General features: G+C 56.1%; 1 protein-coding gene across 7 annotated transcripts; it reads left to right on the forward strand.

The window, feature by feature from the left end:
• Positions 1-1,158: 1,158 nt before the first annotated feature.
• On the forward strand, positions 1,159-24,890 carry LDLRAP1 (low density lipoprotein receptor adaptor protein 1). Of its 7 annotated transcripts, none has more exons than XM_084963384.1 (9): positions 1,159-1,336; positions 10,494-10,636; positions 11,307-11,531; positions 13,419-13,533; positions 18,810-18,882; positions 19,277-19,363; positions 19,828-19,958; positions 21,414-21,448; positions 22,940-24,890. In XM_084963384.1, the coding sequence occupies exons 4-9, from the start codon at positions 13,444-13,446 to the stop codon at positions 23,082-23,084; spliced, it is 561 nt and encodes a 186-aa protein (XP_084819510.1). In that variant the 5' UTR covers positions 1,159-1,336; positions 10,494-10,636; positions 11,307-11,531; positions 13,419-13,443; the 3' UTR covers positions 23,085-24,890. The 7 variants fall into 7 exon arrangements, with proteins under 7 accessions (XP_084819510.1, XP_084819506.1, XP_084819507.1 ...); XM_084963380.1 differs by having other exon boundaries at positions 11,419-11,531; XM_084963381.1 differs by having other exon boundaries at positions 11,419-11,531; positions 21,417-21,448.
• Positions 24,891-26,019: the final 1,129 nt, after the last annotated feature.

Consider the following 26,019-nt stretch of genomic DNA (forward strand, 5'->3'; position numbering starts at 1 on the left):
TGCAGCCCCTGGCAGGAGAAGACAGCCTGCTGGGGCGAAAAGCTGGAGAGAGGGAGGAAAGGAGGGAAGAAGGGAGAAAATAAACACTGACTATATTCCAACTCCACTTGGACTTCTTCCTAGGCATTTGGGATTCAGAAATGAATCAGAAAAACTGACTGCCCTCGAAGGACACAAAGTGCGACGGAGGCAAAAAGAGTAGAAACGGGCAACAACCACACTCAGGCCTGTGGCATCTCACCAACAGAAGAAGTCAGGCTATGGTCTGAATATATGTGCTCTCCTTTTGACTCCCTTCCTAAAGTCTGATGGGAAGGCACAAGATCCTAGAGAGAATTCTAAATATTGGACTTAGAACATCTGTGCTTGAGGAATTCTGAGTCCAGACTCCCACTGAAGTGCCTTCTAGCAAGCAGGGGACCGTCTGGGTCAAGGTCTGGCAGGTTGAAAGAATCGCTAGAGGTAGGATCTCATCTCACTTTACAGATAAAGATTAAGGCCCAGAGAGGGAAAGGAGTTGCCCGAGGTCACACAGCAAGGCAGCGTCAGAGCTAAGGCTCCTTTCCCCACACCTCAGAGCATAAGACTCAGGCCACACCACCTCTGAGACTACTTGGGGAGTAGGGTGGGCAGGGGGCAGCCCAGAGTGCCCAGATGGTGCCAGGGAGAGGCTGGGTCTGTTGGGTGAGTCAAGTGCCCAACGGGTCTTGCTAAGGCAAACTTTATATGTCTGCCTGCCCCGTTGCCAGCAAAGTTCTATCACGGTCAGCTCTCCTTCCAAGCCTCTCACTGCAGTGGGCGTCACCCTCTTCTTCTCTCCGCCCCTCAGTCTCCCCATCAGTGAAATGGTTTTCAACGACTTTTCAGCTGTCGAGAAATCTTAGGCCAGCGCCTGCCTCCCGCGACGGGTGCGGCGGGTCTCCAACCCTCAAGCTCCTCCCCGTGGGAAATAAGGAAGTTGTGGAGAGGAAAGAAAAGACGGGGCGCCTAGGACTGTCGGCTCCCGCCTCAGGGGGGGCCCTTGTCTGACAGCTTTGGGGAGCTAGGGCAAAGGCCCGGCGGGGGGGCCAGGGGCAGGGCCAGGGGCGGGGCCGGGCAGGCCCTCGCCCCGCCCCGTCGGACGTCGGCGCGGAGCTCGCACGGGGAGGGGAGGAGCGCGGAGCCCGCGCGCCGCCTGGCCCCGGCGGAAAGTTTTCCCTGACGGAGTTTTGGCGGTGGCAGCAGCAGCGGCGGCCAGAGCGGCCATGGACGCGCTCAAGTCCGCCGGGCGGGCGCTGATCCGAAGCCCCAGCCTGGCCAAGCAGAGCTGGGGGGGCAGTGGCCGGCACCGGAGTGAGTGTGTGCGCGTCCAACCGGGCCGGGCGGGGGCCGGGCGGGGGTCGGGGCTCGCGGACCCGCCTCCTGCGGGCCCCGTGGGGAGAGGAAGGGCCTGACCCGCGCCCCGCGGCCTGGCGCGACCTTGCCCGGCCCTGCAGGGTTAGGGGTCGCCAGGGGTCAAGTTGTATTCCCGCTTCTGTCCCTACTCTGTGCGGCTGGGGACGAGGGGAGGAGACCGGAGCTCGGGGTCGCCAGGTGAGGTCTGCAGTGTGAGGGGGTTGCGGGTCACAAGAACAAACTTGCGCTGCCCCAGCGTCTCCCCACCTTGGACAGCTAGGGGAGGCAGGAGCTCGCCGTCGGTACCTGGGGGAGGGGGAGGGGGGGCAGGCTTTTAGGAAAATGCCCCCATCCCGCACCCCTGCACTCGAGCCCGGAGGTCCGCGACTGGCAGGAGCCCACTTGGCAACCCCCACCCCACCCCGGTCCTACCCACGAGGCCATCTTTTGACTCCTGGGCGCCCAGAAGCCGACTCAGGTGTGAGCCTAGGTTCCCAGGTACCTACTTGAAGTTGGGGGTGAGGCTCAGCTTGGGGTCTCAGAAGATATTGCACACCCGGCTATCTAGGCCCCGTTGTCCCTTCTTCTGGTTGGGTCCAGGTGGCAGGGCTGAGATCCTGCTATTTTTGAAACCTGCTTTTGTCTCCCACTTTCCCCCTTGAGCTTCCCAAGTCCCTGGGCGCCCAGGGGAATGGCAGAGCCACCTCTCCCAGGGGCCCCTGGGAGCCCGGGAGGAGCCTCGCCCGCCTTCCCCTCCTCTCCCTGTCTCCAGTTACTCTCTGGGAACCTGGCACCTGGCACCTTCCCCTGAGGCCTGAGAAACCCAGTCCAAGTCCCTCGTTTTTCATGAGGAGAAGCGGAGTGGCTTGCCTGGGGTCACACCTGCCATCCTGGTAGATGTGGAGCCAAAGCCAGGACTCCTGCACACTCCCACTCCTCTGCCAACTGCCTTGGCCCCTGGCCTCTCCTGCACCAGGAAACTGCTGTCAGTATAGTCACACCCCACCCCCTTCCCTCTTTGCCTTCCAGGGCTCCACCAGGGGAGCCCGAGTTCCCCAGGCCCGGGAGTGCCAGCGTGTCTGGGCCTAGGGAGCCCGCCTGCCCCGCCTCTTGCCCACTCTGCTCTTCCAGCTGTGGCTGCCTTTTAAACCAAGACTGGCACTGGGAATGTGGCCTGGTGCCTGCTGGTGGGGGTGGGGTCAGAGACCATCAGGGCTGGAGCAGGTCAGGGATGCACCATCTCCCTCAATTATTGGCTCCCAAAATAGCTCCTTTAAATATTTGTGGGATTTGACCAAGACTTCTGAGAATGATGGCCTGTTCCAATGGGGGAATCCTGCAGTTTCCCTAGGGATAAGGGAAGGGGTGGGCCCTGGACACGGGAAGGATACTTAGCAGCCTTGCTCAGTACCGGGAAGGGGAGAGGTAGCCACCTTGGATGGTGGAAAAGTTTTTCCTTCCTTCTCTGGTTTCAGGCAAGTCACCTGTCCTTTCTGATCCTCAGTTTCCTCATTTGCAAAACCGGGATAAATATTCTCACCTGGCAGGGGTGTTGTGAAGGTTGTTGATAATGCTTCTGGTTGGTGGTTTCTTTCCCCCTCACTCCCCTTCCCCCTGCCTGTCATGTGGACATTCAGCGTAACTCTTAATGTAGCGGAACGAGTTCTGGGGGCTCAGAGCCTGCCTCCATCTTCAGAGAAAAGGAGAGGAGAGCCCCCCTTCTCTTAGGTAGCCCCCCCCCCCCAAATCAGAGTGTTATCCTGGAGCCTTCTGGAACTGGAAAGAGCTGGGGCAGATCCCCACCTGTCCCTCATTATTAAGTCAGTTTTCTCACTTGTCAATAACAGTAGTAGCTGCCTCAGATTTCGTTGTTGTTGGGAGTTAAATCGTGTTTTGCCTGGCATAGAGAAAGAGTTCAATAAATGGTAACTACTGCTTTTGTCACTCTACCTTTTCCACAGTGTTTTTGCTTCCATTATCGCATTTGCTCCTGTGAGGTGACAGAGCAGGGGTTCTTATCAGACTCATTTTACAGATAAAGGAGCCTGAGGCTCAGGAAAGTAGGGTCATTGGCCCCAGCATGGAGTTTCCAAGAGCTAGCTCTGAATCCCTGCAGGGGTCTTATCAGTGTTGCCACATGGACTCTGGCCATGGAAGCAACTGGGGCAGGGCTGGTGGCCCCTGAGGTTGGCAGTGGCCACAGGTAGAGCTGGAAACTGTGGGGTGTGTCTGGGGTGGGAGTGCTGGAGCAGCCTGGCCTGCGGTGGTGTCTCAGCCAGGCCTTGGACCCATCCCTCAAGGTATGAGCCCTGTTGTTGAGTTTTGGGGCCAAACTGAAGCCAGAAGTGTTAAGGTTAGACTTGACACCTGCTATCAGCTGTGACTTGCTCCTCACCCCTCCAGGCCCTCAGCTGGGATTAACTTGATTATTGTTTTATTTGCAGAGAAACTGAAGCCCAGAGAAGGCCTTGCCTGAGGTCCCAATGCAAAGCCAGCAGTAGATAGTCTTCTTTGCACTGAACCTCATTATCCCCTGTCTCCCAGTTAGTCCTGACTTTGAAGGAGCGCTCACTCCCTCTCCCATGCATGGTTCCCTCCACCCCTGTCTCTTTGGGGGCCATAAATATTTTGTCTCCCTCCCTGCCTAGAGCTTTCCTTTCTTCCAGCTGCCTGGAAGGGTGGCTCACCCTGGTCCCTCCGTACCTTTATTTCCGAGAGGAGTCCCTCTGACCCTCGGGCTCCTCTATGGGTTGTCAGAAAACTCCCTGAGAATGGGGCAAGCATCCAGGATACAGATTTCACTAGAGCTAGTTCATGGTGGTAGGCAGGGGCTGGAGGATCTCTCCATACTTATTTATAAGGCTTGCAATGAATGAGACAAACCCCAAACCATATTGATTGAGCACCGACTCTGTTGGGCACCAATAGAGGGGTCGGGGAGTCTAGTGAACGCATGTCTCTTCCAATAGCGCCAGCCCTCTGGTGGTGGAGGTAGACAGTGTGACCAGGATGCAGATGAGTGGTGTGCTTGTGGGTAGTGGTGATGCTGAGAAGAAGATAAAGCGGGTGAGGGTGACGTCCTTGTTTGGGTTCTTCTAGATGCAGATGCTGAGCCCAGGATCTGAGTACGAATCATTCATTTGGGAAGAGATCGCAAGAAATATTCTTTTTTTTTTTTTTTTTTTGGTCTTTTTGCCATTTCTTGGGCTGCTCCTGCGTCATATGGAGGTTCCCAGGCTAGGGGTCGAATCGGAGCCATAGCCACCGGCCTACACCAGAGCCACAGCAACACGGGATCCGAGCCGCGTCTGCAACCCACACCATAGCTCACAGCAACGCCAGATCCTTAACCCACTGAGCAAGGGCAGAGACCGAACCCGAAACCTCATTGTTCCTAGTCGGAGTCGTTAACCACTAAGCCACTGTGGGAACTCCCCAAGAAATATTCTTAGGAGAAGCGAGAAGGGAATCCAAAGAGTGAACAACATGAAGCCATTTTCCACTGTGGGTGACCTGGTTGCCACCCCATAGGGAGCTCTGGGGAGTTACTCCGTTGAAGGGGCAGGTCCTGCCAGTAGTGGGTGTGGGGCTGCTGAGGACAGGAAATCTTACTGCCTGAGCCTGCACAGGCTTTGGTGTCTCTGGCAGCCGGAGCGTGGTCTGTCAGGTGGAGTTTGTGGTACCCATTAAGGAGATAAGGTGGGGCACTGAGAGGGTCCGTGCAGGGAACCAGGGAAGGCCTCTCGGAGAAGGTGACATGGACCACACCTGTGAATACAAGGAGGGAGGAATCTGGGAACAGCATTCTAGCCAGAAGGAACAGCAAGTGCAAGGAACATTTAACTGGAGGCTGGGACTCTGCTTCTCACCAGTCTGGCGGCTCAGGGAGGGGTGTGTGACTTGGAGGAGTCAGGTCACTCTGTGCCCACTGCAAGTGAGCCAGACGCTCCTTTCAGGCAGCCCTGCAGGGCAGGATGCCCATTCTTCTGGGCGGTCCTGAGCCTGGCCCTGCCTTGCATGGGAAGGGGCAGGGTGGGCTGCAGGAGAAGGTAAGGAGCACAGCTGTGGGATTCAAGGCCCAGTAGTGTGGACTGTGGCTCATGACCGGACTCCTCTGATTTAGTTTCTTCATCTGTGAAATGGGAATCCTAATATATCCTTGACTCATAAAATATTGCAAATAGCTGTGTACACATTAAAGCTCTTTGCACTTGGCCCTCGTTGATGCCACTTCACCCACACCTGTTATTTGCCAGACATGGTTCTAAGCCCACCTCATGTATGCACCAGTTTCACCCTCACAACAACCCCATGGGTGGGTACTATTGTCCCCATTTTCAAGTGAGGAAACCAAGGATCGGGAGGGTCGAGTGACTGTGAAGCCCACAGCCCATCTCCAGACCTCACCATTTTAACCTTGACAGACTGTTTTTCTCTTGCAGTATAAGTAGGTACTAAGGAAATAGTAGCTGCTGTAATTAGCAGTTTTGGGGTTTTATTTAATTTTTTTCTTTTTAGGGCGGCACCTGCCGCATATGGAAGTTCCCAGGCTAGGGGTTGAATCGGAGCTATAGCTGCCGGCCTTCACCACAGCCAACACCAGATCCAAGCCGCATCTGCAACCTAAGCCACAGCTCACGGCAACACCGGGTCCTTAACCCACTGAGCGAGGCCAGGGATTGAACCCACATCCTCATGGATACTGGTCGGGTTTGTTCTTGCTGAGCCTCAATGGGAACTTCCATTATCAGTTTTTTATTATTTTCTCTTGATAATCTTAACAACTTCTGAAATTTGCTGAGCACTTTTCACATGCTGCACCTTTTCCCGATGATACTCCTGAGAGACTGAGCCCATCTGTCAGATGAGGAGATTGTGGCCTAGAGAAACAACCTCAAGCCAGGTCTCAGCAGAGCTTGAGTCCCTTCTGAGACATCACTCTGTGGCTTCTGAGGCCATCTCTCTGCCAGGCTGGAGGAGGCCAGAAGACCAGGGCTCCAGTTCCCCAGGAGGTTCCCCCCTGGTCCCGGGTTGGGCTGCAGCTCTGATGTTCCAGACACTAGACAGGCCAGGTCTCCCAGGGCATCAGAAGGGGCACAAGGGCGCCATGCCCAGCTCTGACTCCTGGGCAGGGGGCCCCCTTAATGAGGAAAGAGCACATGTTTGCAGCCACAAGTTAGACTGGGCATATGGTCCATCCGTCTCCAGCTGATTCTGACAGCAGGTCATCTGTAAAATCGCAAAGTTAAAATAGCGCAGTCATTACCCACCACAGGGCCAAAAATAACCAGGACCGGAACAGGCCTGTGGACTCAGGCCTGTATTTGCCCGGAGGCCTCTGGGAGCCCTTCCGGAAGCCCTGGGCTCCTCCTGGGAAGGACCGGGTGGCCTCTACCCTCTCTGAGGTGGCTGGATGGTGAGCAGGGCGGGTGTGGTCCTGAACCCCGCCTGTCTCCGTGAGTGCTACTCAGTGCTGCTTTCCTCAGGGAGAGACCTTACACCTCATTGAAGAGATGAGTCATGCCCAGAAGTCCAGGAGTGAGGCAGGAGTCCCTAGAGGGGAAGAAGGCGCACCTCTGGGCCTGGGTGGGGTCGGGTGGGGGGCAGCAGAAGTAGGATGAGGCAGGACAACATCGGGCAGGAGTGCACCTTCTCCGCACCAGCTCTTGGGGAGGCACGCCTGCACAGAAGTCCTTCAAGAGGAAGACACACAGGCAGCTGCTTGCTGGTGGTGATGTGGCCTCGGGAGGAAGAGGAGGAAATCTACACTCAGGAGGGGCAGAGCTGCCCCGACAGGAGAGATGAGGCTCCACGAGGCAAAGCCAGGAGCAGGGCCCTGCGCCAAGCACGTCATGTTTTATTATTTCATAATCTCATCAGAGGGTCAAAACAGCCTTGTGAGCTGGAGACTTTTCCTTCTCCTGTTTATAGAAGAGACCTGTTGAGGCTCAGGAAAAGTAATGAACTTGCTCAGCATTACCCAGTGGCAGCACTGGGCTTCTAGGATTAAGGCTATTGCTGTTAACCACTAGGCCATACTGCCTCAAAGGAGACTTCCTGGAGGAAGCTGGATGATGAGTTTCAGTCAAGCAAGGGGGAGGGCATCTCTGGTAGAGGGAACGACTTGAGCGAAGGCACGTGAGTGAGAAAGTAAATGTTACCCTCTGGGAAGAAGCTCTGCATGACTGGAGCCTGGGATGTGTGCATGTGCATGGGTACAGGGATGTTGTAGGGGACAGGAGACTGGGGACCCTACAACTCCCAATAGTCATTGTGGCATTTGCCCATAGTGGATTGGGAGCTGGGCTCCCTCTGACTTGCTGTGTGATCTTGCACAAGTTCCATCCTTCTCTGGGCCTCAGTTTCATCATCCTCCAAGTGAGGGGTTTGGGCGGAGGGTCTCTGAGGCTGATGGAGTGGCCACCAGTCTACCAGGGATCTCTTCCAGGAGACCATAGAAGAGGGGAAGGGTCAGGCCAGGGAACAAGGATTGCAGAAAAATGCCAAGCATTTCAGAGGTCAGGGAGGATTGGAGAATGTTTTGACAGTAGAGAAGTCGTCTGTGACCCTGGCAGGCTTTGGCCCTTTGGAATGGAGGGAGCGGAAGTGGCTTTGGAGAGGGGCCAGGAAAGGGCTGAGCTGGCGGAAATGGGAGAGAGGAGACATGAAAATGGGGGGAGGAAGGATGTTTGCCGTGGGGCAGGGTTGGAAAACCAGATGAATGAGGCCACCCCTGATTGATTGGTATTGCCTGCCTGGAGCCTTGTGTTGAGAAACAGTTCAAAACCTGTAAATCAGAGCTGCAGTTGATTAGCCATGTCTGCCAAGGACACAGACCACAGGCATGGCAGCATGTAGTTTGCCATCCTTGCTTAGATGGATCTCAGGTTCAGGGTGGTGGTCTGGGCAACTACCTACAGATGGGAGGCCCCAGGAATTAGGAGTTGTGGGGGAGATACCTCCGGTTTTAGGAACTTCTCCTTGACCTTTTGCTAAAATGAGGGTGGTTTGGGAGTTCCTGCTGTGGTGCAGTGGATTAAGGATCCAGTGTTATTTCTGTGGCAGCACGAGTTCCGTCTCTGGCCTTTGCAGTGTGTTAAGAATCCAGTGTTGGGAGTTCCCCTTGTGGCTCAGTGGGTTAAGAACCTGACTGGTATCCATGAGGATGTGGGTTTGATCCCTGCCCTTGCTCAGTGAGTTAAGGATCTGGCATTGCCACAGGCTGTGGCGAGGTTGCAGATGTGGCTTGGATCTGGGGTTGCAGTGGCTGTGGCATAGGCCAGTGGCTGCGGGAAGAATCCAGTGTTGCCACAGCTGTGGCGTAGGTCACAGCTGCTGCTTGGATTCCATCCCGGGCCCCAGGAACTTCCTATGTGCTGTGGGTGCAGCCATCAAATTAGGAAAATGATGGTAGTTTGTCTTGGAACGATAGTATGGCCTTATGGCTAGGAACTTGGGCTTTAGAGTCAGACAACTAATTTGACAAATTACTTGTCCTTTGAGCCTCAGTTGCCTCATCTGTGAAATAGAAGTGAAAAAATGCAGCTTGCAAGGTAGCTGTGAGTGTTAGAGTGCTGCTGCTTTGTTGTTAGCGTGGTCTGTGTGACCAGATAGGTCTGTTTTGCCCTGATGGTGGTGGTATTTTTGCTTCCTCTGAGAGCAAGGCCCATGTCTGAGTTGCTCTGGGGTCCCCATCACCAAACCCAGGACTGGGACACCTCGTGGGCTCTCTCATTCTTTCTGGGGACCAAATGAAATAGGCTGGTGGTTGGTGGGACAGAGGATGGGGGGAACACTGAGGTCTTCTCCGTGGGGGCTAGGCCCCATGTTGGGTGGAGGCCTAAGGGCAGAGGTTGGAGGGAGGTGGGCCAGGGCCCAGAGTTGAGGAAGGCATTGGGAGGCGTTGCAGGCCTGAAAGCAGCCTTGGGGTTGTCTGGGTCATTCCTTCACTCAGCTGGATGACAAGTTAATAAGTTCCTGCTTACCTGGGGCTCAGTTTGGGAGGTTGGGGGCTGCAGTTCTTGTCCTCTTATGAGTTCCTGTATGACCTCTCCCCCAGTGAAGACCACACTTCCGCTCCTGTCCCCCTGCCTGCTCAGGGCCCTCTCTCACTTGGGTGGGCCAAGGTGGGGGCCTCTTTCCAACTCTTCCTCCTGGTCTGTTTCACCACCCAGTGAGCCAGACTCATCCCCTCATTTCCCAACCTTGCTGACCTCGACCATGGTCAGAGCTTTCAGAGGATGCTTCCCACATCCCCTGCCGTGTGCCCCTGCCATATGCCCCTGCCGCAGCCCAGGCGGCACTGTCTCAAAGGAGAGGGGCCTTTCCTGAGACTGTGCAGGTGGGAGAAGCAGAGCTGGAATTTGAACCCAGGTCGGCTGGATTTAGCTGGCTGTCATGTGTTGTCATTGGAGCGGTCACCTCCCCCTTTCCCCACTGGGTCCTACCCCTCCCCTGTTCTCCTTGGGCTTCTGTCTTTCCTGGTCCCCGTCCTCCCTACCTCTTGGCCTCTTCAGCTGTGTGGACGGAGGGAAGCAGGCCAGGCTGGGGCCATGGGAATCATCCAGTTTTGAATTCCGCCTCCAACCCTTTGTTTGTTGTATGTGAGCTTTGTCTGATGACTTTACTCTCTGAGCCTCAGTTTCCTAATCTGCAAAGTGGGAATAATATCCATCTCACAGGATTGCATTGAAGATTCAGTAAGAAAATGGCATAGTTTGCCCTTAGCAAGTGTTAGCACTGAAATTAAGAGTCCAAATTGGGCTTTGGGCTAGAAAATAAGAGTTCGATTCTTGGCTGTTCGACTTGCTGGTTCTGTGGACTTGGTCCTGTGATCTCGCCTGTCTGTGCCTCAGTGTCTTTGCAGATGGGTGTGAGAGACGTGTCTACCTCATAGGTTCTCATGAGGGTTAATGGGAAGACTTTTTGTAAAGCTTCCTACCATGATGCCTGGTATGTACTAGAAAATATTAGCTCTTTATAAAAGATAAACACAATGATAGGCGGGGGGACCCCAAAGGCCCTCCTCCTTGGGTCTTCCTAGGAGGTGGGGCTGTGGGAGCTGTTGCTGCACTGGGCCCTGCCGAGCAGGGTCTGAGAGCCTGTCCTCCTCTGCCCAGAGCTGCCGGAGAACTGGACCGACACTCGGGAGACACTGCTCGAGGGCATGCTCTTCAGCCTCAAGTACCTGGGCATGACGCTGGTGGAGCAGCCCAAGGGCGAGGAGCTGTCAGCTGCCGCCGTCAAGAGGATCGTGGCCACGGTGAGCTCGGTCGGGGCACCGTGGTGGGAGCCCGAGGGGAGGCCCAGCTTCTTCCTGGGTGGGGGTGCTCATCCCCTGCATGTCACTGGGATCAGATGTGTCCGAGCCGTCCCTGCCTCTGTGTCCCCCTGCTTCCAGCTTAAAGACGCTAGCGGGGAGCCACTGGGCCGGCAGGGCCAGGGTCAGTGTCTTCTTCTCCAGCTGTTGTGACCAGGGCCTCTCTAAGCCTCCCCTTCCCCAACTCAGGCCACCTGCCACGGGTCAGTAACTTAGTGTGTGGGGAGAGTGGGGAGTGGCTTGAGGGACAGGATGGCCCTCTGAGACTGGATTTCCTCCCCAGCCTGAGCGAGCATGTGCACGGAGTCCACCTCTCCCCGAGGCCTAGAACCCCTCAGCTCGGGCCTTGGCAGAATCAGTGGGTGGAGCAGGCCCTTATCCTGCGGGTTTTGAGCTCATTCAGCCCTCAGAGTCTGAGGTCCCTCCCATCTGTGTGTCCTTGGACAAGTCCCTTAACCTCTCTGAATCCGTGTCCTCCTGAGGCGAAACCCTGCCGCCTGTGAGGAGGATTCGAGGGCCAGTGCTTGGTGGACAGCAGGTACTCAGCGAGCGGCACTCATCCCTGTTTTCCTGAGAAGAGGGTGTTGGCTGAACTGTCTTTCCCGTCACCTAGGCCTCGGCCTCCTGTGGGCCTCACACCTGGGGCATAGACCAGCTAGATGTAGCCCACGAGGGTGGGTCCCAAGTGAGGCAGGCAGGCTCCTCTGACCCACGTCTGCCCCAAGGCGAAGGCCAGCGGGAAGAAGCTGCAGAAGGTGACTCTCAAGGTGTCGCCACGGGGGATCATCCTGACCGACAGCATCACCAACCAGCTCATTGAGAACGTGTCCATTTACAGGTACGCTCAGCATCGTCCACCCTCTGCCGCGCGGGCAGTGGATGGAGTGCCCTGTTTGAATCTAGGCTCTGCCACTTCTGTCTGGTCACCCTGGGGCCTCCAGTTTCCTCATCTGTACACGGCAGGGGGGACAGGACCTGCCTTGGGGTGCTGCTGTAAGCCAGGGGAGCATTCAGCGCTTCGTAAAGAGTGCTCAGCTAAGAGGCAGTTGCTGCTGCCATTATCACTAGTTGCAGCAGGCCTAGGACACCCCTGCCCCCCGCTGCCACCCCCACAAGCGTGCTGCTGAGTCAGGCTTGGAGCTGAGAGCTGCATAGTCACTGCCTTTTTTGCTAGGAATGCAGCAGCTCAGCTCTGGACATCTGGCCAGGCGTCCAGGGAGGCTGCAGGCTGAGTCTGAGACCAAAGTGGAGATGATCTCTTTGGGGGTGGGGGCTGTTCTCAGGGAGGCAGGACCCAGCCCCAGGAGCCTCAGGCTGTCCCTGCCTCTCTTGGCTGGTCAGTTGTAGGATTTCGGAGCTGAAAGGGACAGCTCAGGTCCATTTTCCAGATGGATAGCTGACTCCCAGAGAGGGAACCGCCCGAGGCTTCATGGTGAAGTGGTGGCTGAGCTGGGACCAGGACACTGAGACCAGAGTTCTGTCCAGCAGGCCCTCCACCACCAGGCCTCCCTCCACCCTCTTGCTTCGTCTCCAGTCAACCAGGCTGGCTCAGTGGGCTGGAGCACTAGCCCATACTGGGAATGTAGGTGTGTGTTGGGACGTGGTTTTAGAATTTCTAGGGGGTGTCTTCCTCTTACCTTCCTGATTCTACCTGCCTTCTTCAACCAGCATTTTCTAAGTACCTGCCCTGCTAAGGTCTGTGCCTGGTGAGGAATCAGACCCAGACCCTGCCTGCAGTGAGCTTCCAGCCTGGGAGAGATGGAGGGGGAAATAGGAGGTAGAGTGTGTTTCCTAAAAGGGCAGAGCAAGAGGGGCCTGCCTGGGGGAACCTGGGAAAGCCTCTCATGGGAGGTGGCACCTTGCCAGGGTAGAATAGCAGGATCTAGTCGATTGATACCAAGGACCCAGGGCATTTAGGACAGGCAGCTGGATCCCCTGGGCTGGAGAAGAGGTAGCTGGGAACCTGGCACCCCCTCTCTCTGCCCATCTAGGGGTTTAAGTGGTGCTGATCCCTATGTCAATGCCCGTGATTGAAGCGGGGGCCACATGAGGTCAGGGAGTCTGCTGAGCTCCTGTCCCACTTCTGGGCTGCCAGTTCCTCTCCTGATTGGAATTCCCAGGATGACTGGAGGCAGTGTGGTGGGATCAGACAAGGTGGAGGGGTGGTGGCAAGTGGTTCCCTCCTAGGCCCCCGCCCTACCCCCAGCTCCTCTCCCCCTGCCACAGCTCTAGGAGAACTTGTCAGACGTCTTAGTCACCCTGGGGGAGAGGGGACTGGGGCTCATCTGACCTCTGGGCAGGGGTGTGATCACAGGTAGGGCAGGGGTGGTGGGCGGGGTGGTGTCCTGCCTCCCCTTCCAGCAGAACCCTTAAGAGGACTTGCAAAATCTAGCCTGGTGGTCTGAAACTGTTAGCCTTAGTTTTCTCACTTGAAAAGTGGAGAGAATAACAGAACCCCTCTCAGAGGGCAGTTCTGAGAATTCAGTGAGGCGCGATATGTCTAGAAGGTTGCCTGGTGTGCTGTCTTTGCCCCCACTCACTCCTTCCTGCCCAGCCTGGGCTTCCACCTCCCCAGAGACAGCCTGGGATACCAGGCCCAGAGTCCCGCCCTGGTGGAGTGGGATGGCAGGCTCTCTGGAACTCAGGGGAGAGGCTCTAAGGGGCATTGCAGGTGAGGTGAGGCCCCTGTGCTGGAGTCTGGTGACACTTCCCCCTTGCCTTTCAGAATCTCCTACTGCACGGCAGACAAGATGCACGATAAAGTGTTTGCCTACATCGCACAGAGCCAGCACAACGAGAATCTCGAGTGCCACGCCTTCCTCTGCACCAAGCGGAAGATGGTCAGTGGGGAGAGGCTGGGATCCAGCCGGCTCTGGCCCTGCCTTGGCAGCCCTCCCCTGGGGTTCCTGTCTGGTGGGGGAGGCAGGACTCAGAGATGACAGGGATTGGGGGCTGAGAGCTGAGGGCACCGTTTAGGGCTGCAGTCCAGTGGGAGGCCTGTCAGGATGGGCTGCCCTTGGCTGGCCTGTGGGCAGTGACAAGCCCATGTTCCAGTGCCCTGGGCCCTTCCCTCTACACAGAGTAATTTGATGGATTTGAGATTTGGGAGGGGTCCTCCTGTCACTCGTATGGTCTGGGGGTGCAGGGCGTTATGAGGGATTAATCCTTGGAGACTGGCGATCAGAGGGGCCCAGGGTGAAAGGCAAAGGCGAGAACCCTCAGGGGCCCGGGCTTGCTGTGGCCAGAGCAGGAAGTGCAGTGGCCGTGTTGTGGTACCTCATCTGTCTCTGTTTCGGTGGTGATCCTTAAAGTATCGTCTCATTTAATCCCCAGAACAACTCTGCGAGGTGGGCGCTGTTACTGTGTTCCGTGTTTTATTTTCATTTTTAATGAGGAAGCAGCCTCACAGAGGTCCGCTGTCTTGCTAGGGAAGATGACGAAGCCAGCCAGGCAGAGTGAGGGTCTAAACCTAACTTTCCTCCCTCCCGCGTGACTGTGAGGAGCCAGGAGCCCCCGCCCCACATCCAGGCCACCCTGAGCACAACTAGCTGGGACAGGTGGGACCTTGGGGGTCCCTGGGCATTTGCTTTGGGCATCATGGCCAGCAGCTGGAGTGAGTCAACCTTTGGCACTGAAGCTTTTGTTTCTGAGCCTCTGACGTCTGAGCACCCACCCTGGAAGGAGGTTCCTGACATTTATTGATTTGGATTTGGCTTCTGTTCACCTCTCTGTCTGAAGCCCAGAGCTCCAGTCCCTGTGGTCCTTATGGCCAACGAGACAAGATTCTCTCCCCTACCCCGTCCAGGGACACAGCCAGGACATCCCAGGCTTTCCATGTCCCCCCACCACCACCCCCTGCTTCCTGCTGCCCCTCAGGGCCTCTTCTCCAACTTCAGAGTCAGCAGTGAGGAGCACCGTCCAGCCACCCTCTCTGCTTCTGTCGTCACGTTGCTATTTCTGACTCTCAACCTCCTGCCTCCCTCTCATAAGGCCCTTTGTGATTGGGCCCGCTGGGTAATCCAGGATAATCCCCATCTCAAAGTCCTTAACTTAATCACATCTGCCGAGTCCCTCTGGCCTCGTAAGGTAACATTCAGAGGTTCCAGGGATTAGGATGTGGACCTCCGGGGGGGTGGGGGACCACTCAGCCTACCACGGTCTCGTGGGAGGAGACAGGCCAGGGGGTGGAGCCTGTGACCATGGATAAGACCCTGCCCTTCTCTGGCTGCATGCCTCCGTCACCTCCAGGATTGTTCCGAAAGGTCCCAGTTTCTACTGTGCACCTTGTTTCTTTCCTGCAGACTCAGTGTCGCCTGCCACTCACCCGGGCCTCGTGATGCCCTAGGTCCCTGAGCTGCGGTGGCTTCTCCCGTGACAGCCTTGTTCTCATAGAACAAGCTCATTATGTGCCCATTGTTTGTTTCTTCCTCCCCAGTGACCAGAGCAGGCGCTGGGCAGGGGAGTCTGGCCCTCGGCCATTGTTGCAGAGCAGGGGCTCCCAACATGCAGAGGCTTCCTTGAGGGGGAAGCAGGGAGGGGGGAGGTCGGGGGTAAAAGAAAGTGGATGCTGGCCCAGCAGCTAAGGACCTGGGCCTGGGGGCTTTAGTCAGGCTTGGACGAAACCGGCCTGCTCTAGGCCAGGAGGTCAGGTACCAGGGAAGACAGCCGGCCCCTGCTTGGTGCCGAGCCGTTGGGCAGAGGCAGGGCCCAGGCCCTCTGCTCTTCTTGGCCCATTCCATCAGGTATGGCTGGATCTTGGCTTGTCCTTCTCCGGCCTTTCCTACCTGACATCTCCCATCAGGGAGCCCTGCAGAGGCCCCTTGAAGAGAGCCCAGCCCAGGGTGGTGGCCTTGTGGCTCCCGAGTCTGAGCTGCCAGTGTGTTATGGCCTCGTGGTCTGGCCACACTAGAGGTCCTAAGACTCTTCAGGCAGATGGAGGTTTCTGAGGAGGAGACAGAGGTGAAACGGGTGCCTCAGGTTCTGCATCCTGCCTGCTGGCGGTACCTCCACAGATGTTTGCTGCTGCCTGTCCCAGGCTAAGTGAATGAGGCAGTGGGGGAGAAGAGCCCGGATTCAGTAACAGGACAGGGAGCCTGGTGCTGGGGGAGGTTATTAGGTCATGTTGGAGGCCTCTCAGAGAAGGAGACGTGAACTGGGCTTTGAAGGATGGGTAGTCAGTAGGAGTTTGCCAGGCTGAGAAGGCTGGCGGGGTAGTTGGGGGGGCGGGGGAGGGTGCACGCTGCTGCGTGGGAATCAGCACGTGCAAAGACACAGAGGGCCAGACCTAAGCGGTATGATTCCGATGTTCCTGGAGCCAGGGTGGGTGGCAAGGTAGAGTCGGCCTCAGGGGAGCCTTGAGTTTGGATGCTGACGTGGCTCTCAGTCATCTTGGCCAGGGACCCGGAGTCTTCACATCCCCACCCTTTCTTGCTGGGCTGCCCGAATGAGCAAGAAGCCTGTGACCCACCCCGGATGTTGGGGGGGGAAGGGTCTCTTTCTAGGTCACCCACCAGTTCAGCTCAGCTCAGGCAGGACCATCCTCAGGCCTCCCTTCCTGGTGGCTTCTGTTGGGCATAGCCAGGATAAGGTTCTCTGCAAAGAAACGTTTCCTTCTGCCCACTGGGGAGACCTCAACAAGCACTTCAGCCTCTGGGCTCTGAAGTAAAGCTGCCTTCGCTGGCATGCGGGGAGCCCAGGGTTGCGGGACAAGTGGACCCCCTAATTCTCCAGGGGCAGGGTGGGGCATAGCTGTCCCCTCCCATGGCCAGTGGCCTTCCTCAGGTGATCCCTTCAGACAGGGACTCACGTTTCTGGGCTGAGCACCTGGCCCCCCTTGGCTTGAGTACCCCGCTGGGCTCCTGGATCCCTCGGTCCCAGTGCAGGTCTGCAGCCCTAAGCTGGACCTGGTACCTGTGAGAGGCCAACAGCCTGTTTACCTGGAACAGGACAGGAACATGAAAGCCTGGGCAAGGTGGTACCCGGTCAGGGTAATAAACAGACTCACAGGCCACAGGCGCTCAGGAGGGGCAGGTGCCTGGCCTGCGGGATCCAGGAAGGCTTTCCGTGGGCAGCCCCGCAGTCCTTCCCTGTCATGCTGGTGCCCAGATTCCTGCAGTCGCCCGGGAAAACAGGGCCCACCCGCCTCCTGGTCCCTGCCCAGCCTGGGCTTGCAGCCACCTGCACACATCCACATCTCGAGTTATATTTGGTTTAACTTGCAGCTCGGGACTTCAGGCCGAAAGGGCGGGGATGTATGCAAATGAGCAGACAGATGTACGCAAAAACAGTATCAGGCTTGTGCCCCCAGATTTCATGGAGGCAAAAATAATGGTGTTCCCATCTCCCTGCCACCTTGGGTGACCAGCCCTTGCCTGGGTGTATAGTGATCTGACTCTGGCTGGTAATTAGCCCATATTTTTAGTTCATGGGCAATTCTCAATGGTAACTGGGTCTAATAAACTTGATTCAGACGTGACAGCTTAAATTGTAAACAGCTGTGAGGAGTTTCATACTTAATTACCATATTTAAGTTTTGCTATAAAGCGTCCGCACTTCCATCAAAAATGTAAATGACGGAGACATTCAAATGAGATTTTATACTTCGCGAGGTTTAATTGGCATGGATCAGTCAGCTTGTTTAGGGATTTTAAATTTAAAAAAAAGAGTTTTAAAGGCAGTAGCCACAGATTCATTTCTCAATTAAATTCTGTTGTCTGGCGGAGGGGAAGGGAGTGGGGCTGAGGCTGGTTGGGGCTGAACTTGTTGTGCACTTGAAAGAGTCTGGTGCTTTCTTCTCCAGGCCAGGCTTTCAGAAGGAAGCTCCATGTCCCTTCCGGCTGCAGCTTTGAGCTCTGGGACTGCTGCTTCCAGCTGAGTTGATCAACCCTGAACCCAGAGAGGAGGAGGGGCTGAGATGAAGGTGGGCTGAGGGTGGGTCCTGGCTGGAGTGTGAGGCCTCAGCAGACCTGCCCCCTGGGCAAATGTAATTCAGCCAGCATCATCAGCACGGAGGGCTTTGGCCTGCTCTGGGAATCAGGGGTGTTCAGATCCCTGTTCAGATGTTTGCCTTGGAGTTTTCATCGTGGCTCAGTGGTAACAGACACGACTAATATCCATGAGGACGAGGGTTCAATCCTTGGCTTCACTCAGTGGGTTAAGGATCTGGCGTTGCTGGGAGTGTGCTGCAGGCTGGCAGCTGCAGATCCAGTTCGACCCCTGGCCTGGGAACTTCATATGCCGTGGGTGCAGCCCTAAAAAAGCAAAAAGAAGAAAACCCCAAAACCCCCAAAAATCCAGGTGTTTGCCTTTAAGAAGCACCCAGGTACAGTGACACAGGCATTTGAGCTGGTGACACTTTCATATGCATGATGCCAGAAAGAGGTAAGGCAGGGCTGTAGGAGCCCAGTGACCTGTGACCTGAGTGAGGTGGTAACAGTTGAGGTGGGTTTGAAGGGGTGGATGGGGGTCCCCCAGGGTTTGAGGGCCAGGGTGTGGTCCTTCTTTAAGGCGGGTTACCGCACTGGATGGTTTTAGTCCTCGGCCCTGGGCATTCGTTGACATCTTGCACCTGCCGGGAAATGTAGACGCCTCCTACCCACTTTGTGGCATCCAGTTATAAGCCTCTTTGACCCAACATACTAGTAACTAGAGTCTCACCTTTGCCTCTCTGGCTGTGGCTCATTCAGGCTCCTTCAGGGCCTGGCTTTTCTGTTGTCTGTTTCTAAGGGCTACGTCACTCTGTGAAGTCCTCAGGGAATAGGGAGGGATTCTCTGAGGAAGTAAGCCTCGCAGTTACATTTAGGGAAGCCCAAAGGGAAGGGAAAAAGTGGAGGTGAACAGCCGGTGCCAAAGCGAGGGCATACTGGTGGGAACGTTGGCTGGGCTCCTGGTGGTAAAGATGAGACCCCACCTGCCTGGGGAGGGTGCAGCCTCATGATGTCCAGGCTGCTTTGCTGATGTGGGAGGGGCCGGGACTCTGCCTCCACCCATCAGACATTCCAGAGCCTGGGACTGAGCCGGGGTGGGCCTGGCCTGGACTCCCCTGGCCTCCAGTCGAAACTTGCTATTACCTGCCTAGCACTGTACCCCTCCTCCAACCCCACTTCCTGTTTTGCAGGCCCAGGCTGTCACCCTCACAGTAGCCCAGGCCTTCAAAGTCGCCTTCGAATTTTGGCAGGTTTCCAAGGAAGGTGAGCCTTGTTCATGGACATGGTGGGTGGGTTGGTAGCATGTGGGGGGGGGGGCAATGAAAAAGAGCAGCGGAGCAGTGAGGGTGGGGAGCATGGTCAAGGCCCTGGAGTCAGGCCTGGACGGACTGTCAGCTTCCTTACCTACCTGGTTGTGGCTTTGAACTGGTCCCTTTACCTCTGAGTCTCAGTTTCCCCATCCGAAGAAATGGGAGCAGCTGTCTTCCTCCCCCAGGGTCCTGGTGAAGATTAAATGAAATACACATTTTCTTTCCTCCCTTCTGGAGACCTAACACCTGCTCCCTGAGATTGGCCACAGCCTGCCCGCTACCCAGTGAGGGCTAGGGATGGAGTGCTGGGGTCCGGGGCTCCAACACGATGCTCCTTGGTCCCACAGAGAAGGAGAAGAGGGAGAAAGCCAGCCAAGAGGGAGGGGACGCCCTGGGCGGGGGCCGCCGAGACAGCGCCCCTTCGTCGAAGAGCCGTGAGTCTTGGGGAGGGGGAGGGGCTGGATTCTGCTGCGGGGCCCTTTCCCTCCAGGGCTGGGCTAAACCCCTGGTGTTTTATTTTGATTTTGTCATTAAATAAATAGTACGCATTCATTATAGATAAATTAGCAAATGTAGGTAAAGGGAGAAAAATTACTCCTTTTGGTGCATGTTCTTCCAGCTTTGTCCCTATGCAGACACTCAAACCTGTTCGTCATCTCTCTATTCACTTTACACCCTGTTGTGCGATCTCTTAAGAAACTTCATACCTATTATGAATACGGGTTCCAGAGTGGGAGAGAAGCTGCCACTCTGTGGGCAGCTGTCCAGCTGTTTCAGGAGGTGCCAGGGTGGGGCTCTGGGTGGCCTGGGTGCTGGGCCTAAGGAGGGAGTCAGGACCAGGACAGCCCAGGAGCCTCCTCTCCCCTGACCTGACCCCTGACATCTGACCCCCTCATAGTGGTCGCCACTGGGAACCTGCTAGACTTGGAAGAGACGGCCAAGGCCCCACTGTCCACAGTCAGCGCTAACACCACTAACATGGACGAGGCGCCACGGCCTCAAGCCTTAAACAGCAGCAGTGTTGTCTGGGTGAGTGGTCTAGTGGCCTGGGGACCCCCCACCCAAGGATCCAGCAAGCCTTGGCCTGATGCCTGGACAAGGCTCTAGGGTGCAGGCTCTGCACCCATGACTTTCAGGCCTCGGGGAGGGCCAGACCCAGCCTAGCATTGCTCAGGCCCAGGGGAGGGGGTGAACAATGTCCCCTTTGAACCTAGGACTGTGTCCCCAACAGGCTTGGCTCCCAGCACAGCTGTCTCCTCACAATGCCTGGCCTCTTGGCCTAAACATCCCCCGGCTCTGCCCACTGCAGGACCAGCCAAAGGCCCCCTTGTTCTCCGCTTGGGCAGTTTGCTCCTGACACCCCTCCCCCTCGGCCGTCTGAATGAGGAGCCTGAGACGAGCAGGCCGCCTGGCCCTTGACTTGGTCGGCCAGCCCCCGACCTCTTTCTGTCTCAGCTTTTTCATTTCCTCAGTGAGGATGGTGACCTCTGCCTGCGGAATCTCCCAGAGGAAGATATTTTTATCAAAAAGTTAAAATTTTTTTTATTTGGAAATAATTTCAGACTTATACAAAACATTCCAAAAACAGAATGACAAATTCCTGTTCCCCTTCATGCAGATTCCCCAGTTGTGAACAACTTACATAACTGCATACAAAGATCAAAATCATTAACATCGATACAACACTGTTATATAAGCCATAGACCTCGATTCGCATGTCTCCACTTGGGCCTTCATTGTCCTTTTTCTAGCCTAGGAGCCACTGCAGAATGACATGGTACTTTACTTGTCATGTCTCTTTAATTTAAAGAAACCTAGAACATTGAGGGACTTGCAAAACTGTCAAAGCCCACTGCCTCTCAGGGGCCACCCAGTGTCCCCCGGGCGTCCCGCAGGCAGGCACCAAGAGCCTGTTCTCTGCTGTCTGGGAGCCAGCCTTGCCACCTGCCTGTCCGCCCTGAGGCTTGCAGGGGAGCCTGGTCCATTGTTTCCCCACCTAGGCTGTGGGATTCCTGCCATGGGCTCTCCCTCACAAGCTTGGAATTTTGGCTCCGCTTTTGAGAGTGAGTGAAAGCAAGAAAACCTTCCCACCCTCTCCCTCTCGAAATTTTTGAAAGTCATAGAGATCCTCCAGTCCACCCCCCTCACTGTACAGAAAAGCTGAGTCTCAAAAAGGAGCGGTGGCTTTTGCCTAGGGTGTTGCCGAGTCGTGGCAGAGCTGGGGGAATTGAACCCCCAGGTCCCTAGACACGCAGGTGCCCCTTCTCCTGCCCCACATCCCCGGTTTGGGTCCATGTGCTGAGATGCTGGTGGCAGTAGTCAGGCGGGAGGCCCCCCTGTGCCTTTTCCTCCAGGCGCCCATCAGACTCCTATGCTCTTGCGTCCCTTGAGTCCCTGTGGTTTACCCGGGGCTGGGACAAGCCCCTGCTGTGAGTACAGGCTCCTGCACTGAGGGTTCATATCTCCTGCTTTGTTTTCCCCAAGGAGCTGGATGACGGCCTGGATGAAGCATTTTCAAGGTAACACTACGCTGGGCTCCTTGTGTGGGGGAAGAGGCGTGGCACTAGGGTTGCTCCCCAGGGCCAGTTGCCGTGACTGAGAACATGAGCTCTGAGCAAAAATCTCAACTCAAATAGGGGTGGGGAGCTTACTGTCTGGCCAGGTCTGCTAGAAAGCGCTTAACTGTGGAATTGAAAGTTCTTCCTTGGGGCTGCCCTCCCGCAGTTTGAGCTGAACTGAACACCCTGCAGGTTGTCTTCCCCTTCCCACACCTGGCGCAGCCTTTGAAGATGGGCCTTTTTTGCTGGCTTTGTTCCCTCCAGAGGTTCTGCATTTATGGAAAGAGGCGGGGAGAAGACCATGTTTAATTAAGCCCATGGGGTGTTACTTGAAGGAGGGAAGCCAGGCCCACCAGGAGATATTTGGCCTCACCTGAGGCTGGTGGCATTTCCCCTTTGCCCAGGGGCCATCTTTATCTCTGGCTCCTGTCAGCTCAGGGACGTGCCACCAAGAAGGCTGTGGCCAGGGAGAGGCCCGGGCAGCTCAGGGTTCCAAGTGCTGGGCCCTGGTTAGCCAGGCCTTCCTTTCTCCCTTGGGACCCTCGGAAGCCCCTACAGCCCTCTCGCAGCTGTCCCCACCTGCTCCCTGCCAGCCCTGGGGAGTGTGGGTGGGACAACATGTGTGGCCCCTTCCTGATGATTTTTGCTGTCTTCCTGCTTCCTCGGCTGACTACATCCCCCTTGTTCGAAGGAAATCTTTCATTTGCTTTTTCCAGATTACTCAAGTGTCATGTGCCCTTAATTAACAACTTTGCAAACCAGCAAAGTATTAAACAGGAAATAACACCATCCCATAATCCCATAGCCCAAACTTTGGGGCTTAATTCAGGCCAATCCCCCACATATACATTCCCCCCCCCGCCACTGATCAGCTCGTCGTATTTCCTTTGGGGAATCCTGATTTTCCCTTAGTGCTGGCTTGCGAGGTGCCCTTCTCCAGGCTGTTAAAAACTCCTAAACACCTCCTTCATTGACTGCCTCGCCATGTTCTTTAAAGGACATGGGCTGTAACGTACTTACCTCTCCCTGTCCTTTGGACAGCTTTTGTGCCCCTTTTGAGTTTCCTTTTCCAGCAGCGCCGTGTTGAGCCTGGTTAAAGCGCACAGTGCCCCATGGCTGGCCCAGCTGCGCCCACCCCTGCTGCTCTCACTGTCCTCCCAGTGCCGCCCTTTCTCTTCTCTCCTGGGCATGGGTGTCCCCTCCTCTCCGTGGCCGGAATGGCACTGCCTGCCCCACGGGTTTCTGAGCCGCTTGATCCTTAAAGGTGGCTTCTCTGTGTCAAGGCTCCACCTCTCCTGACATCCAGAGCTTTCTTCTTTGGCCCCATGTCCTGCCGTTTTCCCACCTGTTCTCTCCTCCTCCTGCCCCTAGTGCTGGCCAGGCTGAACTGGCTCCTCAGGCCCCCGCCAGCCCTTTGCCTGGGCCGCCGGCTCACACAGCTCTGCCTTCCAGGCTTGCCCAGTCTCGGACGAACCCTCATGTCCTGGACACTGGACTGACAGCACAGGACCTTCAGTACGCCCAGTGCCTCTCGCCTGTCGACTGGGACAAGCCTGACAGCAGTGGTGCTGAGCCGGATGACCTCTTCAACTTCTGAGGGCCTGGGGCTGGCAGGACACATGACGGACCAAAGCGACCCACGCCGGGGATGGGGGCCAGCTCCAGGACCCCCAGCCACCCCCTTCCAGTCGGCAGCACTATCAGCCTGCAGATCAAAGCTGCAGCCAGTCACGCAGAGGGAAGGAGAGTTTTTTTGTTTTTTTTTTTTTAAAAACCCTGTTCGTTCTCTCTAAGAACTGAAAGATGCCTTGAATATTTATTCAGTGACTCCTGGTTCAACCCAGAAACCAGTTTTGCATCGGGCACAAGCGCAGTGTTACAACCAGCTTCCTGCCCTCTCTTGAGGGAGTTCTGCTCCACTGTGGCTGTCAGGATGGTGACCAAAGCATTTCTTGTCCCTTCTCTCTAAGGGCCTGGATTTCCCTGGAGGCCCCTGAGTTCCTCAATGTGATTGGAGCCTTCTTTCTGCCATCCTTTAAGCACAGGGGGGCACCATGGCCTTGGGAGAGGCGGCCCAGCGCGCCCCAGCTCGAGCCCCTGGCCCTGGGGACTCCCAGAGACAGAGGAGCAGCCCCTGACCAAAGACAGCACGCAGCTGGCACTTTAAAGCACACGCAGCAGGTGTGGCCTCCGGCGCCTTGACGGTGCTGCGTTGCCCAGAGCTTTCTTTCTGCCCTCCTTCCATGGAAGGCGCCCAAAGTCCCCGTGGAGTGCCCCCAGCCGTGCTCAGAACCAGTGTAACTGGCTGCCCACGGACTCCCAGAGTCTGCCTGCAATAATGGGGTCCCCATCCTGCCCTCCCGAGCTTCTGTTTGGTCTGAGTGCCACCTCCCCATACTTCCTGAGATGATGCGTGAAGCCTAACACCTAGATTTGTTTGAGGATGTGCTGTTGCCCGTTTGTAGATGAGGAAACTGAGACCACAAGCGAAGAAGGGGTAGAGTTGAGTGTGGAATCCAGATCTGGTGCCAAAGCTGCCTTCTCGCCTACACCTCGCAGCTCACACCTCCTTTTCTCTAGCTGTGTCGTCCTCCCAGGAACCAAAAAGCCCCAGCTATTTTCTGACCAAAATGTGTTTCATAACAAACCATCTGGTGCCTTTACACACAGAACTGGCATGAGCCTCCGTGCCCTGCTAGCTGTCTCACTGTTGATTTCTGTGAAAATGGAAGTGTTTGAAGTCTGCTAATTCAGAGGGTGAGACAAAACCAAACTTCGTAAGCATCACGCTCTTCCTTCCTGACTCTTCGACACCAGGTCGGGGACATGCCCGCAGCAGCCCGCCTGCAGAGTCTCCCTTCCTTCCCCCTTCCCACGCCCCGGGGCTCTCGGAAAAGCTGCCAGCACCTTCTCCATCCTCAGGTACCTCCCAGGCCTGGCTTTACCGAGCTTGAGTCCCGGTGACAGTTGGGGCAGGTTTCACCAGGCCAGGAAACACCCCATTTCTTAGAATCTACGCATCAGACTAAGCGGCTGAATCAAAGCACAGAGACAGAAGTGCCTGGGTGAGGGGTGGGTGGGACTGTCTTTATCAGAGTGTGGGGACAACTTCCTTTCCTGGCCCAGCTCCGGTACCCCCTCTGCCCACCCCGGACGACCTTGGCGTCAGCCCTTGTATTTGTCACAAGGCCGCCCTTGGCACGAAGGTCCAGGAGCCCTGAGAAAGGCCGTGCTGTGTTTGTGTGAGTCACGCTGTGGCCTTCATCTGACTCTGGCCACCAGCGGTCGGTGTGCTCCCCTTGTGTCTGCAGATAAGTTTTGTCGTGCTTTACTTTATGTTGCTGTAAAGGAAGTCCTAGTGAGGAAAAAATCAGCAATAAATGTTCTCTTTTTGAAATACAAAGAGCACTTGGATGGACTGGCCTGGTGGCCTCGGGCAGCCCCTGTCATGGGGTGGCTGCAGCAGTGGTGCCCACAGGCCCAGATGTGAGGGGAAGTGGTCTGTGGTCCCCCAGATGAAGCCAGTGGGCCCCTGTCTCACCTGACAGACGGGGTGCGCAGTGCGTCGTCTCTGGAGAGCTCGGAGTTCAGCAGAGGTCGAGGTCTCTGAAAACCTAGGTCAGGGCCTCCTAACCAGGGTCTGTGACACTTTGAAATGTACATTATGTGTGTGGCCACTCGTACATTTTGCGTGGGGCGTGGGGGGTGGCTGTCATTTCCTTCACATTCTCAAGTGGATCCATGAAATTTATTCATTTGACAGACTTTGTGCTAAACACAAACCAGGCCTGGGACTCAGTGCTCAAACAGCGGTCCTGACACCCTGTTTGTATGGACTCAGGATGTGTGGCTCGGGTGTGACTGCGATCAGGGATGGGGGATGATGGAAAGTGGATTTTCGAGACGGGAGACCCAAGGAAGCTCTGGCTCTGGCTCTGCCACTTGAGGCTGTGACACTGGATCAGTCCCTTCTTGCCCCGAGCCTCAGTTTCCCCATCTGGGAAAAGGGTATAACAGTATCCAACCCTTCCGCCTCCCTGGGTTTCGTGAGAGCCAGGTGACAGTTATCATGTCATTGGTGATGTGCTTGGATGGCTCACAGGTCATCTCAGAGCAAAAGGCAATTTGAACCAAATACATTTAAGGAAGTCAAAGTGGAAGGGATCGCTCTGGTGGCTGCTGTTGCCTGAGATTGCTCTGTGTCAGGGGCTGTGCCAGGCTCTCCTCACAGCGGTCCTGTTGAGCCCAGGCAGTACCAGCTCCCTTTCCTGCTTCAGGCACCAAGGCTGCATCCACGCTTCCAATTCTTGGCAGAGCCACAACCCCGACTCTGTGACCCCTGCCTCTGCCATGTCCTGGTCCCCCAGGAGCCATGTCTGCTGTCAGGCTGCCTGTGGCCTCCTGCCGAACCTCACAGAAAGGCCGCTCTCTTCAGCCTCCAGTGGGGTCTTCTCGGACAGTCATCTCTTTGTTCCTTTCCAACTATGATCATAAAAATATCCGGAACCCAGGGGCGGAGCCCTCTGTTGTCA

Source organism: Sus scrofa, chromosome 6 (assembly GCF_054392235.1).
Source record: "Sus scrofa isolate SSC_HxYL_T2T_F1_AM1 chromosome 6, Sscrofa_HxYL_maternal_Yorkshire_Landrace_v2.0, whole genome shotgun sequence".
Taxonomy (NCBI): Eukaryota; Metazoa; Chordata; class Mammalia; order Artiodactyla; family Suidae; genus Sus; species Sus scrofa.